General features: G+C 47.7%; 1 protein-coding gene across 4 annotated transcripts in view; it reads right to left on the reverse strand.

The window, feature by feature from the left end:
- Window positions 1-14083, reverse strand: part of LOC135364546 (transport and Golgi organization protein 1 homolog) — a 20875-nt gene continuing 6792 nt past the window's right edge. For all 4 annotated transcript variants that reach the window (XM_064592677.1, XM_064592678.1, XM_064592676.1 and 1 more), the window contains 15 exons: window positions 11863-11884; window positions 10034-10122; window positions 9723-9800; window positions 9270-9380; window positions 8596-8659; window positions 8288-8426; window positions 6196-6297; window positions 5468-5528; window positions 5324-5359; window positions 5177-5244; window positions 4959-5053; window positions 3933-4015; window positions 2143-2305; window positions 1468-1550; window positions 1-198 (listed from right to left, as the gene is read on the reverse strand). In XM_064592677.1, the coding sequence (XP_064448747.1) occupies window positions 1468-1550; window positions 2143-2305; window positions 3933-4015; window positions 4959-5053; window positions 5177-5244; window positions 5324-5359; window positions 5468-5528; window positions 6196-6297; window positions 8288-8426; window positions 8596-8659; window positions 9270-9380; window positions 9723-9800; window positions 10034-10122; window positions 11863-11884 (1194 nt within the window). In that variant the 3' untranslated portion in view covers window positions 1-198. The remainder of the gene's footprint in view (window positions 199-1467; window positions 1551-2142; window positions 2306-3932; window positions 4016-4958; window positions 5054-5176; window positions 5245-5323; window positions 5360-5467; window positions 5529-6195; window positions 6298-8287; window positions 8427-8595; window positions 8660-9269; window positions 9381-9722; window positions 9801-10033; window positions 10123-11862; window positions 11885-14083) is intronic.

Genomic DNA, 14083 nt, shown 5'->3' on the forward strand with positions numbered 1-14083 from the left:
TTATAAGTCAAATCATACAATTCATATCATCAAACCCTGTGGTGTAGGTTCGGGTGCAGGGTAAGGATGCAGAGACCACTGGGTGGGTGGAGGGAGATGTGCCCCAGGGCTCCAGGATGGTGATGAAGGGGGATCCGTGGGGTACGGTGGACCCAGTGGGCCGGGTACAGGAGCAGGTCCTCTTGCATCCACAGGGTTCTGCAGAACAGAAACCAAAGGAATGTTGCTATGACAGACAGAAGCAGAACCCCCATCAACCTGAAACCCGAAGAAGCAGGGGTCAGCACGGTGAGAAGTCCGGAGAAGCCCAGTGTCCACACGTGGAATCACAGCCCCTCGTGGGTCCAACTGCTGCCCACCAGCCCCCGCCTGACCCTGCTCCGCTTCCCTCCCTGACAAAGGGGTCTTCTTCTACTCTCCCAAGTGCTGTCCATGGCCACAGACACCGCTCAGGAGACGGGAGTTTCTGGAGTCCTGCAGCGGACCGGGAAAAGTGCTGAGAAGAACACGATCCCGATGAGTTCGTGAGACCCAGCTCTGTGGATCTGAGTCACCGACATTCCGATGCTCCTCAGCTCAGGCACAGAGCAAATGCATAGTCCTTGGTGCCGAGAACCACTGAGGGGCCCATTCTGCATCCCCGGGTGCAAACCAATGTGTCTGGAGAGCAGGCGTGACCCTCCCAGGGTGGATCAGGAGAGACGCTATCAGTCGGCACAGCCAGCAAACCGCATCAGAACCCGCTCACGGGAGCACGACTGAAACGTGTGTGAGCCGTGGGCCCTGCAGGGAGTCACCGGGATTCCCTCTTCACGGCTGTGCTCTGGGAGGCGTTTTCTACCACACAGCTGGCCCCTGGCAGAGTTCACCTTCATCTCACCCAGGGAGCAACTGGAGGGATTCCGGGTCGCGTCTTTACCCACACAGATGGAACGCACGTGAGGTCACAGCTCACCTTGTCCACCAACACTCACAGCTGCCCAAAGCACGTGGCACAAAGTGTGAGGCAGGGCATGGCTTTTCCCGTTTCCAGCTGTGAGGATTACCGCAGACATTCTCCCAGCTTAGTCTCCTGACCCGAAACCCAACACCACTACCGCTCCCGCGGGAAAGCAAACTGCAAGGAGTCAGCGGGACTGGCCGACTTCAGTGTGGAGTGAGATATTGCTCTCCTCCAGGAGTTTACACACACACACACACACACACACACACACACACACACAAGGGCAGGGTCCTGCTCTCCTTCATTTCTAAGCACGTGGAGCTTCAGGACGCCCCGCGTAAGGTGATGATTTGGAAACAGAGAAGTCTGTAGGCTCCGAATGAAGACTGGGCATATTGAAAGGTCAATGACACCACACACAGATCCCAGGACATACCCAATAGACACAGGTCAGGACAGGGTGCTGCCCAGACAGGAACAGGATTCCAGAAATGGTTACAACTGAGAAAAGACACAGTATTTACCTAGTCCTTCTGTGGGACCTTCTTGGGCGGGGTGCCACTGTTGTCCCCTTGAGAGCCACAGGTTTCTGAATACGACCGAAGCCCTGCAAGGGACAGAGGTGGATTCAGACTGGCCTTGACCATGCAGGATGCAAGCCAACCCTCTACACCTGCCCCACCCTATTCCACGCTCTCCCACTCCCACATCCCTTCCAGATTCAGAGCATTTCTCACAGGTCTCCTCTCACCCCTGCGGACAAAGGAGAGACAAGTCCCCCACAACTGAGGATGTGATCAGTCCACCCAGTGACAGATGTTTTCAGAGCTAGTGAATAACACTGGACAACTGGGGCCTCCACAAGTAACAGTGATTTGAGGTTGTGCTTCATCCATCCCAGGGCCCAAAACATTGTGTCTGGGCAGTGCCCATGGGCAAAGCTTTTATGTCTGTCCTTTGCAAACTGTCACTTTTCTTCTCTATGGCAGACACCTGCTGCCCATTTCTGTAGGGTGAAACAAGACAGTCCATGAAATGGATGTCCACAGAAAGGTGACGAATGCTACTATGTCCTCACTCAGGTCGATCCTTGCATTGCAAAGCCTTCTGGTACCTCCTCTACATCTTCTCCACCAACAGAAGTACTTAAACTATGAATAGGCTTTACGATTCAGGTCATCCAGTTCAGATCATCTTACCATGTGTAGCAGGAATGAGCTGTGGTTGAGGCCCCCATGTCCACCCATGTGGAGGAGGTGGAGGTGGCCCATAGCCAGGGAAGCCTGGTAAACCCTGCCCCATGTGGTAGGGCATATGGGGGGGCCTTGGAGCATGAGGAAACCCTCTCACATCTGTACCGACCTGCAGAACAGAGGACAAAATATTTGGGTAAGACAGCCAAAAGTTGCAACACCAAGAGATGAAACCCAAAGAGCAAGCTCTCAGCATCTGGCTCCTTCCCCAATACCACGTTCCAGGAGAGCCACGTCATGCTAGAAAACTTTGTCCCTCCCAATTGCTGCCTACTATCATAAGGGGGGGGACGGGGAAGGAGAAAGGATGTTACAGGAATAACCTACTGTCATCAAACATCACTACCCAAGTCTGCCAACATTCACTACCAAGAAGTAGAGTCTTAAAGGGTGAAAAGGGATCACTGGAAACAAGTAAAGCAGCCCACACTCCAGACAGGGAGGCATCGACATCGTGGACAACACTTCATCTTTCCTCTTCAACCACCGCAGAAGATTTGGGTTTGTTAAGAATAGACAGAATGTGATGAAACTGAATGCCCTTTCTCCACAAGGAATCCGAGCCACTCGAGGTGAATCCCTTGCCTGCAAAGCCCCTGACTGTCCCCACCTGCCTCACTTCCTGACAAAGCGGTCTTCTACTCTCTGCAGTTTCTGTCCAGGCCACAAAGACCCTTGAGGATTTAGGGGCCTGTGGTCTGATAGGGGACCTGGAAGAGGGTTTTCTGAGAGGAACATGATACCAATAGCCCTTATTTAAGTGCAGCGGCTGTGTTTATCTTAAAACACAGTCATTGGAATTTTCCGCACACTGAGTTCCAGAGCAATTTTGTCCAGTGGGAAATTAAGATGGGAAGGCTAAATAAGGCTAACTTTTGTGAATTTTGAGAATTCACAAAAATGTGTATGCTTTCTGACGGACAACTCCAGAGCGTGTGATGAGAGAAGAAACCAGCTCTCACAGTGACCTAAGACCAAAAGGACCTGCTCCTAGAAGCCCAACTGCAGGGCTTGTGAGGCCCGGGTCATGCAGCTAATCACCGACATCCCCGCTTCAGAATGTGTGTGCCAGGACACCCCCCACTTTGGAAATTCACAACAGTCGTTGAAAGGGTACAAGTAGAGGGATTCTGTACAGCATTTGTACCAGCAGAAGGAAAACAGGGATGACTTATGAAACTTGCCCTAAGAACATTCCAAACTGCAAAACAGACAATAGAAAATGGAGAGAGAGTTTCCCCTAGTTTCCAGTTGTGAGGATTACCACAGACCTTGGCACAGGTAAATCATCGAACCCCAACATGAACACTACACCAATCGCACCTGATCGGAACCTACTGACTGGCAGTCAGGCCGGCCAGAGACTTCACTGTGGAGTGACGTGTCATCCTCCTCGAGCTACTTTCCCCCACAGGCATTGTGCGTGGGCAGGGGTGGACGGATGGACACAAACACACACACGCACGCACACACTCACACACACAAGCACACACGCACACACAGTGAGCGCCCTGCCATCCTTCACCTCTAAGCACCCGTGGCTTCAGGAGGTGCCACCGAAGGTGAGGATCTGTAATGGAGAAGCCTGTCAGCCCCCGGGTGAACTGCTTGTATTTTGAAAGGTGAACGACACCACAGACAAACCCTAACCCACCCAACAGACACAAGGCCAGGACAGGGTGCTGCTCAGAAAGGGAAAAGTTTCCGGAACACCTGGTAGAGGCCACAGTAGTTACCTTGCTCATCCCTGGGTCTCTGTGAGGCTCGGTGCCCCTGTTCCCCATGGGAGACCCACCAGTTTCAGCATCAGACCAAAGCCCTAGAACAGATGGAGGTGGATTCAGACCAGCACTGACTGTGCAGAAATCAAACCAACCCTCCAAACCCGCCCCTAACACGTTGCCCTCTGTCCCACTCTTGGGTCCCTTCTCAGACACACAGCATTTCTCAAAGGTCTCTGCTGACCCCTGAGGACAAGGGGGAGACCTCTGCCTCTCCCCCTCGAGGATGGGACCACCATCGCCCAGCTTGCTTCAGGTGTTTTCATAGCTAAGGGGACAGCAGTAGACTGCTCTGGGCTCAACCAGCTAAAAATGGATAAACCCTCAACATGAACGGCATGCATTCTCGTCTCAGGCCGCCAGTTGATGGTTCAATCCTTCAGTCTATAGATGAGGCCTAGCATGTGTGGCTGGCTATTACATAAATATTGAAGAGAAGAATTGGAGTACACTAATCGTACAGCCAGGAGCAAAGTAAAAATAGGCAGATTGAGAAGTAAAGCTGTGGCTTTATACCGATAACATTAGAGGAGTAAAATGCATGAATTTCATGGATTAATATAGGACTGTAGATGACGAATAAAACAAAAATCAAGGAACCTCCATAAAGAGTAAATAAATGCCATTTTTCTCCATTTCTTTTTTTCCAAAAAGTCTTCACCATTGCATCAAGGTGGGAAGGGAGCTCGGGCCCACAACTCCTCCAGGCTCAGCTCTTCAGTAGGTGGGTGGTAGAGGAGGTGGGAGGGTCTGCAGTCACGGGAGGGGCATGAGCTCCACCTGTCACAGGGACAGGTGCCCTGCGGCCGGTGGGCACCTGAGGAAAGCACCCTCCTGTCACCCCTTCAGACAACCTGCTGTCCTTAGGTAGTGCTTGTGATTCTCTCCAGGACACACAGTGATCACCCACAGGAACGGGAAGGACACCATGTGCTCTCCCAGCAGAGATCAGGCTGCTGCATTTCACAGCACGCTCCCTACCTCTCTGCACACGGTTCTGTGTCTCAGGTCTTCCCGGCATCGGTTCCTGCCTCATGGATCCCTCAGGCAGCATCTCTCTCCTCATCATGTGCAGTCTTGAAGACAGAAAAAGAATGGACGTCTATAAGAATGACACCACCATGTCCTCTACTAGACACTAAACAGCTTAGCCTTGACCCCTCAAGACGCCCAGAAAAAGGCACGTCAAAATCACACACCTGTGTTTCACATAGGCGTTCTCCCTCCTCTGCTGCACTATCTTCCTCTCCCAAACCTGAGCCTTGATCTGGGGGAGAAAAACACATCCACCTTCAGCTGTGCCGGACTGGGCCCCAAACGAAGAGGAGGAAAAAGAAAACACTTACCCAATTATCTAGAGCACTTCTCTCATGAGCTGCGATCTGAAAAAGTCAACACACCAAGAGCCCATGTTGGGGGATCGAAGGGCCACTTCCATCACCTGCAGGAGGCGCTAAGGGGCCAGGAGGTTGGGGCACAACTCAGGTTACCTTGTGTTGGAAGGTGAGCTCTGCCTCCTGCAGCTGATCTTGCATCTCTCCAATTTCTTGCCTGTGAGTTATAAGTGCTCTCGTCAGATAACACCCAATATTGGCTGTGATTTTAAATCATCTGCCCACGTGGCCATTCTCCTCTTATCTGTCCCCTCATACAATTGATCCTCACACAGGAAACACTTTTCACATGGTTATAATGTACAGTAGGATCAAAGCTATTGTTACCTCTTTTCCGTAATCATTTTTCTTCCCCTGCAGGGTGCAGAGTTGACATAATTTCCTTACTCATTTTCAATCTCGCCCTAATTTATCACGTGACAAGGGTGCCATCAAGTGTGCTGGGCAACTTCTATCCTCGCCATGGCTCCCAGGGCGGCAAAGACCAGCGCCATCAGATGGCCCTGCCGGGCTTATGGGTAGGATGCATCCTACGACAAACTGCTTTCCTCCAGATTAGGACAACTGACACCACCCCCAGGGACGATGGCGTGGAAGAAGGTTCCACAGAATCAGGCCAGCGCTGGGGATCAGGACATGTTTAGTAATGAAATTGCTTTGTTCTTTCTAGAGCTTAACTTTTTGTGTCTGTTAATTCTCTCCGGATATGCCTCTGAATTTTTGTTTATATTACATGTGAATTGAGTCTAAACAATGAAGAAAAGTTAAAAATACAAAGTGAACAGGGATTTCAGGAGCCGCTAATATTCAGTGTCTGAACTCACTTGTACTTGTCCGTTGCTTCTGTGATTCCTTTCAGATTTTCCATGGCAGCGGACAGCTGACTCTCTGTTGCCTCCAGGTCACAGCGGGTCTTTGCAACCTTCCTAAGACAGGAAAGGTATAGACATGGTCCAGTAGCCAAGGTCCAGAAGTTCTGCCGTCATTCCTCCCAGCACACTGGATGGCCTAGATTCCAATGTCCCTCATAAATGCACAGACTGACAACACAAGGAGGGAAATGAACTGAAGGTCCCATTTAGGGTTAAAGAAAAATCAAACTCTGGATGCTGCCAAGTCCCTTGCAATCGGAGCTGTCTTTACACTTCTCTACTTCATTATCAACTCCTCAAGTAACATTGCAGCTTGTGTCCTCTCAGAGTTGGTCTTTTGTCGGAGACGGTGAAGGCTCCTTTCAGTTCAAAGTGAAAAACCAAGCCTGACCAACTATAGGATGAAGCAGGGGACCATCGTTAGTCGTACACCTCCATGGGGAGCCCTGATCCTCAGACCAAGGCTGTGCCTGACAAAATGAACCCAAAAGGAAGCCTTCCAGAATATGGCTTCATCAGCATGGCAACTCACTCCCAGACATCTCTGGGTCTACAACTACAACCCCTGCCTCCTCCTTTGAAGAGGCCAATCTTAGTACCAGCAATATGTCCTGAAGCGCAAAAGGCTGTGAACTGTCACATAGCGAGTGTGTTATCTCCACGCAACAGATTTCAGATGGAAAACTATCAATTGCATGGAGTCAACCGACTTTAACAAGACTGAGTTCACTGATAGTGAAGGCAGCAACGTGCGATGCTTAAAAAGGCTGCTTTGCTGTGCTGCCCTCAGACTCTTTTGCTCATGGTGTTGATTTAAAGGGTTTCAAGAGGACACCTCATTTCCTCAAGATCACATGCCAAAAGACTCTTAGAAACTGAGTCAAAAGCTCCCGACAGAGAAAGACACATGCATTTGCTTCTGGTCTCTCAGGCAATCCTTCAGCAAATGCTTTCTGGAGCGGCTGTAATGGAGTGGCTCAGTTGGAAGGTGTAGAAGACAGAAAGGTGGTCAGGACACTGTACCCACCCCCAAAAGAAATTTCCAATGAACTGAACCAAGATGCCAGTGACACAGAGCAGCCCCCATCCCCGCTGTGGGAAGGAATAACACAAAGCTGAGTCTCCAGGGAAGACAGGGAACAGTTTTGCTTTTCAACGTGAATGAGGGACTCTAAGGTCCTGATCTCCTCCTGAGAAAAGAAAGGAAACACTGGACAAAAGAGCAAACTCGTGAGGGAATGCACCCAATTTCTAAAGAGTACATGAAGAAACACGAGAACCAGATGGAGAAGAAGGAAGCCTAGGAGAAAGCCAGCCTGGCAGTGGGAGCCAATCTCCCCAGGACACATCAATACATTCTGGAACAGGCAAGTGAACTGTAAAGAAGCTGAACAACTTTATGGGCATGGGCTTAGAAGGAAACGAGTGAAGTTCAGGGTCAGCCAGCCAAGGTGAGCCCTAGTGAACCCGCAGGCTTTGGCTGGGACCCAGGAGAGTTACACCTAAAAAAATCCGGTGGATGGGAAATACCCTGGCCTTCTTAGGGACTGGGCGACAGTGAGTGATGTCAGTTGTATACTGGATGAAGGCATCCAGGACTGCTGGAGCCCCAACCCACTTTCCACAAGGAGACTCCCAGTGTTTCCGCAGCAAGACAATTCCATTTTTCTATCCCCATTATTGACCCAAGGCTCGTACTGAACCAAAAGTGACTGAATTCAGGGCTAATAAGAACATGTGATGACACGGAAACCAAAAGGACAATGCAGACAGACCCAGAGGGGATCCAGGTATCAAAGGTTTTAAGGAGGGTACCTTCCCTCTTCTACTCCAAGGAGTCACACAACAAGCGTGACAAGCAGTCAGAACACAAAGGGAAATGCAGGTCACACACATCAAGGCAGCAAGGGCAGGCACAATTCTACAGAATGCATTTGGCAAAAATACTCTAGATCCAATTCTAAAAGAAATACACTTATCTAGACTGGCCGTCACCTAAATTCATACAATAGTATTGGTGACAATTCACACAAGAATAGCTTACTCTTCGGCAGCCGCTTGTCTTTGTTTAGAGAAATCCACCACGATATCCACTTTCCTCCTCAGCATTTTCAGTTCGGCTTCTTGAGTTGTTTTCAAAGAACTCAGGGCATTGCAATGGTCTTCCAACAATCGTCGACATTCTGGAAAGGATGAGTTTTCTTTTGTGTGTGTATGTGCACATGACCGGAGAACTTCGGTTTGATAGGGAAAGGAGAAGGGCAAGACCTTGAAGGCAGGAAGGCATTCCTTCCCTTCCCAATGCAAGCTCATTGCCACCATATGCGGATTTCTTCCCCCAAAAGAACATACCCTGCAGTTCTCGTTTTTTGGCCCTAAAGGCTCTCTGCTCTCCATCCTCGAATGCATCTTGGGCCTTCAAGACAGATATGAGAAAAGACATTCAGGAAATCATGATCACAGAACAACGTGAGGGTGTCTGACACCCTCCTCCTGCACAGGATCATGCAGTGCAACAAAGAAAGCCCTTAAGGCATAATGGAACAAGGAGGAAGTAAGCAAAGTGGAAAATAGTTCACGTCAAAGAACTCACAAATGACTTTCTTAGTGGCTTTCCTTCATATATATATCCACATACATACATATATACACATCTTCCCCTATTCACATTGAAAATGCTCTGTTTGGCATTAAGAGACGAAGGGACTGCACAGTTGGGTCAGCCATCGCCCTTCATCGCTCAAGTGTCTTGTGGGGATTTTCTACATATCTTGGAGGGCAGGGCTGAATGATGTGATCATTACCTCGCTGTGAAATCAACCATACTTCCTAGTCCTTATAAGAGCAAACCCCATCACGGTGGTTCTAAGTGAAATCCCAGCTCACTGCTCCGTAGGAGTTTCAGTTCCCAGAGGCCCACTCTCTACTGTGCTAAACAGCAAGCGAGGATGCTGCACTCATCTCACCCAGTGAACCAAAAGCCTGCCGGGGCCACATTAAGGTAAAACTCAACAGCCAGCTCTTACCACATCCTGATTCTTGACCTTCTTCTCTCTCTCAATTTGCAAGTGAGCCAGTGCCCAACGAAGGGTGTCATTTAAATTTTCATTAACTTCGTCAACCTTTTCGATGTTCTCCTTCAACAAAACATTTTGAATGAGTAATAATAATTCATTCCTTGGGGCACCTGGGTGGCATCTGGGTGGCACAGTCGGTGGAGTGTCTGACTCCTGCTTTCGTTTTGGCTCAAGGCCTGATCTCAGGGTTCTGGGATGGACCCCTGTATCAGGCTACACACTCAGCATGGAGTCAGCTTGGGATTCTCTCTCTCCTTCTGTCCCCTACCACTCACTCTTTCTCTCTCTCTCAAATCAATCAATCAATGTTTAAAATAATAATAGTGATAATGATAATGATGATAATTCATTACTTTTATTTCTGTTGTTAGGACACAATTCAGGCAAAGAAGGGATTCTTACCTTCAATTTAAGAACTTCCTCAGAGAGAAACTTATGTTCACTCTTAGTTTCTGCAACATGCTTCTTGCCTTCCCGGATCTATAAAACATATGAAAAAAGGAAACAGAATTCCAAAATAGCATCGTGTTACACAAACCTATCTACTAATGTGTGACTCCTTTCAAAATAGAGAGGCAGTGCTCTACATTCGTGAAGCTTCTCTTGAATCAGGACCATTTCTGGATCACATGAAATAGGTCAATAGGATGAACTACAAGAGGTGGAAGTAACCAAAATGAAATCACAAAAAGTATTTGAAAAGGCACTGATACCTTCAGCTCCCAAAGGGATATTTCCTGAGCAAGCTCCCTGTTTTCTGTCCTAAGTCGATGGATCTTCTCATTTATTTGTTGTAAGGTTACTAAAAGGAGAAAAAAGAATCGCAAAGATAATTAGCAAAACGAGTGACATTGAATAATCCCAGTGTATGAGCACCAGAGACACATTCTCTGACACTCGGGTGTAACTAACTTGTTAGCATTCCCATTGTGCCCTAAGGAAGCAAGTTTTAGCAGCATTTGAAACCCAAGACAACCTATTTTGGGGAGATTCCTACTTAAATTTTTTTCAAAGATAGAGAAACGCCCTCAAATGTCTTCTACGTTTACTCCCATCTGTAAGCACCAGTCTTGGAAAATGCAATCACTGCAAATGCTGATGTCATCCCCAGATATGTAACAGAAAAATCAAGCATCCTGTCAACTAACATTTCTCTCCTCCAATGATTAAGGTACAAAAATAGGTCCCTGCCAACAACCCAAAATGAACAAAACCATCCTTTGCTCCTGCTCAGCGCCATGTCCGTTTCCAGATCCTCCTTGGAATTCCACACAAGGAAAGCTCAAAATGGCAATTGAGTGACAACTCCAAGGCCTTCAGTGACTTTCTGCTGCTCACAGATTGCCTGTCATGAACCCTAGGCAGGGGCTCTGGAGGACAAGACCTTTGGAATCAAACACACTCGGGTACAAACTCCACATTACAGTCTCTGGAGGGCCTGGATAACTCACACTCCCTGGAACACAAGCTTTTCTCATCCCAACATGAGAAGGTTACCCTCTACCCTGACAGGAAAACCACACTCATGAAGCGCCCTATCACAGATGGATAACACATCGAAGGTCGAGAACACAGACTCCTCTAACTGGCTCCTAATTCTCTCATCTTGGGGTACCTGCGTGGCTCAGTCGGTTAAGTGTCTGCCTTCAGCTTGGGTCACGATCCCACATCGGGTCATGATTCCACTCTGGGCCCTGGGGTCCCACATCTGGGTCTGCACTCAGTGGGGTGCATGCTTCTCCCCCTCCCTCTGCCAGCCACTCGGTCTGCTTGTGCTCTCTCTGTCAGATGAATAAACAGAATCTTTTAAAAAATAATAATTCTCTCATCTTACCTCAAAGTGCAAACTTCTCTTCTAGTGGCCCAATGTGAGCGCTCTCCTGCCCTGAGATCTCTCTTCTCACCACGCCCACTGCTGCACTCACAGGGACGAACACCAGCATTCGAGGGTTTGCTATGTGCCAGGCAGCCACCCTGGCCGTCAACAGACAGCACCGTGGAATCATCACAATCCATGAGGCCCGACACGATACATCAGCCCCACTGGCACACGTTCCTTTCCACTCATTCTCCCCTGGCAGGAAAGGCTCCCTCCACTTCAGACTCAAAACCATGGTTTAAACCTCTCTTGTGACACACGCTCTGTCTGGCAATATGTGGCTCCTTCTCTAAGTGTAGCCTGCTTGTTAGACTCAAAGAGTGTTTTCTCATCTTGACATTTCGCCAAGAGCCAGGTCATGGCATAGTACTCACTCCAGACCTCAGGCTCCTATCATCGCATGCCTCCTAAACATGTCTCTGCAAAATTACTCTTTCTATTCTCCCTACTCCCATGAGGTATACCTCCTCCTGGTCTCCTAAGAGATGGCAACACCCTCCACATTGTCACTTAGACTCCACATGGGAAAGAGAATGATTTTCAGGAGTTAACAAGTCACTTAGACATCAGAAGTCACCATATTTACCCCTAGTCGAATTATACCCACATCAAACACCGGTACTGAGAATTTACGACAATGAAAACTAAAGCCAAAAAACTTACCTTCATATCGCCGAGGCTTTATCTAAGAGAGGAAGAAACAAAATGAAGTTTGATGTCAAAACGTACTACTAGGAAAAATCTCTAGTTCAGGTCAATACCGAAACAGTCATCCAAGAAAATTACAATCATCATTTTGTATAGCAGAATGACTTCACAGGATTAAAAAAGAAGACAAAATTGGAATTTCCTGATTAAGTCATCATAGTTCACAATCCATTTCTGATAAGGAGCACAAAGGTATATAACTTAGTTTTGACCCCAAAATCTATTCACATACTGTGAAATGAACGTTCAACCTGTTCAATTCTTGACAGCGGACCATGCAGACATTTAAAAAAATATTCATTAATTCATCATTTCCGTAACTTTAATGCAACCCGATATGCACACTGAGTTCAGAAACGGATTATTATAAGATCCTGAAAGAAAGAAAATGGAAGGAAGGGAGGAAGGAATGTAGGAAGGAAGGCTGGCAGGTGAGCAAAGCTCTGACAAAATTATGCCGTTTTCCTTGTCCAGAAAGCTTCTCTGAACTATTACTAAGGGTTGGCTGTTTGCTGAATTCACACACAGTTATGGCACATCAGGTGCTATGAAGTTTCCCAGACTGCTACAGAGGGTCATCAAAAAGACAGAAAAGCCATCGAATGAGAAAAAGAGTGGCACGTGGCGAGAGACGAAGCATAAGCAACAAGAGAAATGACAGCGGATGTTTCAAAAGAGGGGAACCGGGCTATCCAGATCGAGTCACCCTGATAAATTATAGCTTAGTAAACTCTAGGCAAGACCCCATTTTGACACCATTAACATATTTCCCCATTCAAAAGTTTTACAGGATGAGGAGAGGCTGAGGCCCGCCCCCAAATCTTGCCAGGATATTGGAATATCACCATGCTATCAACAAGCCAGTCATAATAACGTTGTTAGAGGAAAGTCCATCAGTGGAGGGCAAACAGAAAACCATGGTGATTCCTGTAACTTCACATGTTGCTTAGGAATCTCTGAGTTGCTCTGGCCCTTGTCACCGAGCCCCACAGGAAGGGGAAGTGAAGAGACAGATGAGCACACCAAAGACGTCATAGTTTTGTTTTCCTTTTTTTAAAAATTTTTTATTGTTATGTTAATCACCATACATTACATCATTAGTTTTTGATGTAGTGACCTATGACTCATTCTGCATAACACCCAGTGCTCCATGCAGAACGTGCCCTCTTTAACCCATCACCTGGCTAACCCATCCTCCCACACCCCTCCCCCCTAGAACCCTCAGTTTGTTTTTCAGAGTCCATCATCATCTCTCATGGTTCATCTCCCCCTCCGATTCCCCCCCCCTTCATTCTTCCCCTCCTGCTATCTTCTTCTTCTTTTTTTCTTAACATATATTGCATTATTTGTTTCAGAGGTACAGATCTGTGATTCAACAGTCTTGCCCAATTCACAGCGCTCACCATAGCACATACTTGTGTTCCTTTTGAAGGGAAGGTTTCTCCATTGGCAGGGAGAGGGGGGAGATTCCATTTAGAAATAAACTCAGAAGTTTTCTGTTCTTCTTAGAAAGGTCTGCCTTCAAGTGAAACTATGTCCCCAGAGCCTAACTGGGCCTTTCCCAAAGACTACGCAATAGAGGTGAGGGGGAAAGTCTCAACTCCAATGCAATCGCCTCCCTGTCTCACCTGGGAGTAAACTCAGTCTAACCCCAGACAGATGAGTAGACAACCTCACCCTCACATCCTATTTACCTCAGTTCCTTTACCAGAACAGGAGATCTAGCTTTCAACACAACCGTACAAGGCATACTAAGGGTAAAAACCACGACAGCAAGCACTAGAATCACACTACCTAAGGCATCTAAGGCAGAGATGATGGCATTGGCAGGTTGGGAATTTCAAGTCCCTTCCATACCTGATATTGGATCTAAGCAAAAAGGGGGCAGTAGGAAGAAGAGGTGATGAATGTAAGCAGAGATATGAAACTCTAAGATTTTACCGGGATTCTGGACAATACCATAACAGAAATCAAGAATGCCTTTGATGGGTTCATTAAGAGACTCAACATACCAGAGGAAAGAATCATTGTGCCTAAAGAATTTCCGGTAGAAACTTCCCAAAAGAAAAACAAAGACAAATATTAAAAAGACAGCACAGAAAATCCAAGACCAGTGGGACAATTACAAATCGTGTAACACACACAGAATAGGAGCAGCAGGAGAATGGACAGAGAG

The sequence above is a fragment of the Mirounga angustirostris genome, unplaced genomic scaffold, assembly GCF_029215605.1.
Source record: "Mirounga angustirostris isolate CCGP_5_RB_7025 unplaced genomic scaffold, mMirAng1.0.hap1 SCAF_5, whole genome shotgun sequence".
NCBI classification, from domain to species: domain Eukaryota; kingdom Metazoa; phylum Chordata; class Mammalia; order Carnivora; family Phocidae; genus Mirounga; species Mirounga angustirostris.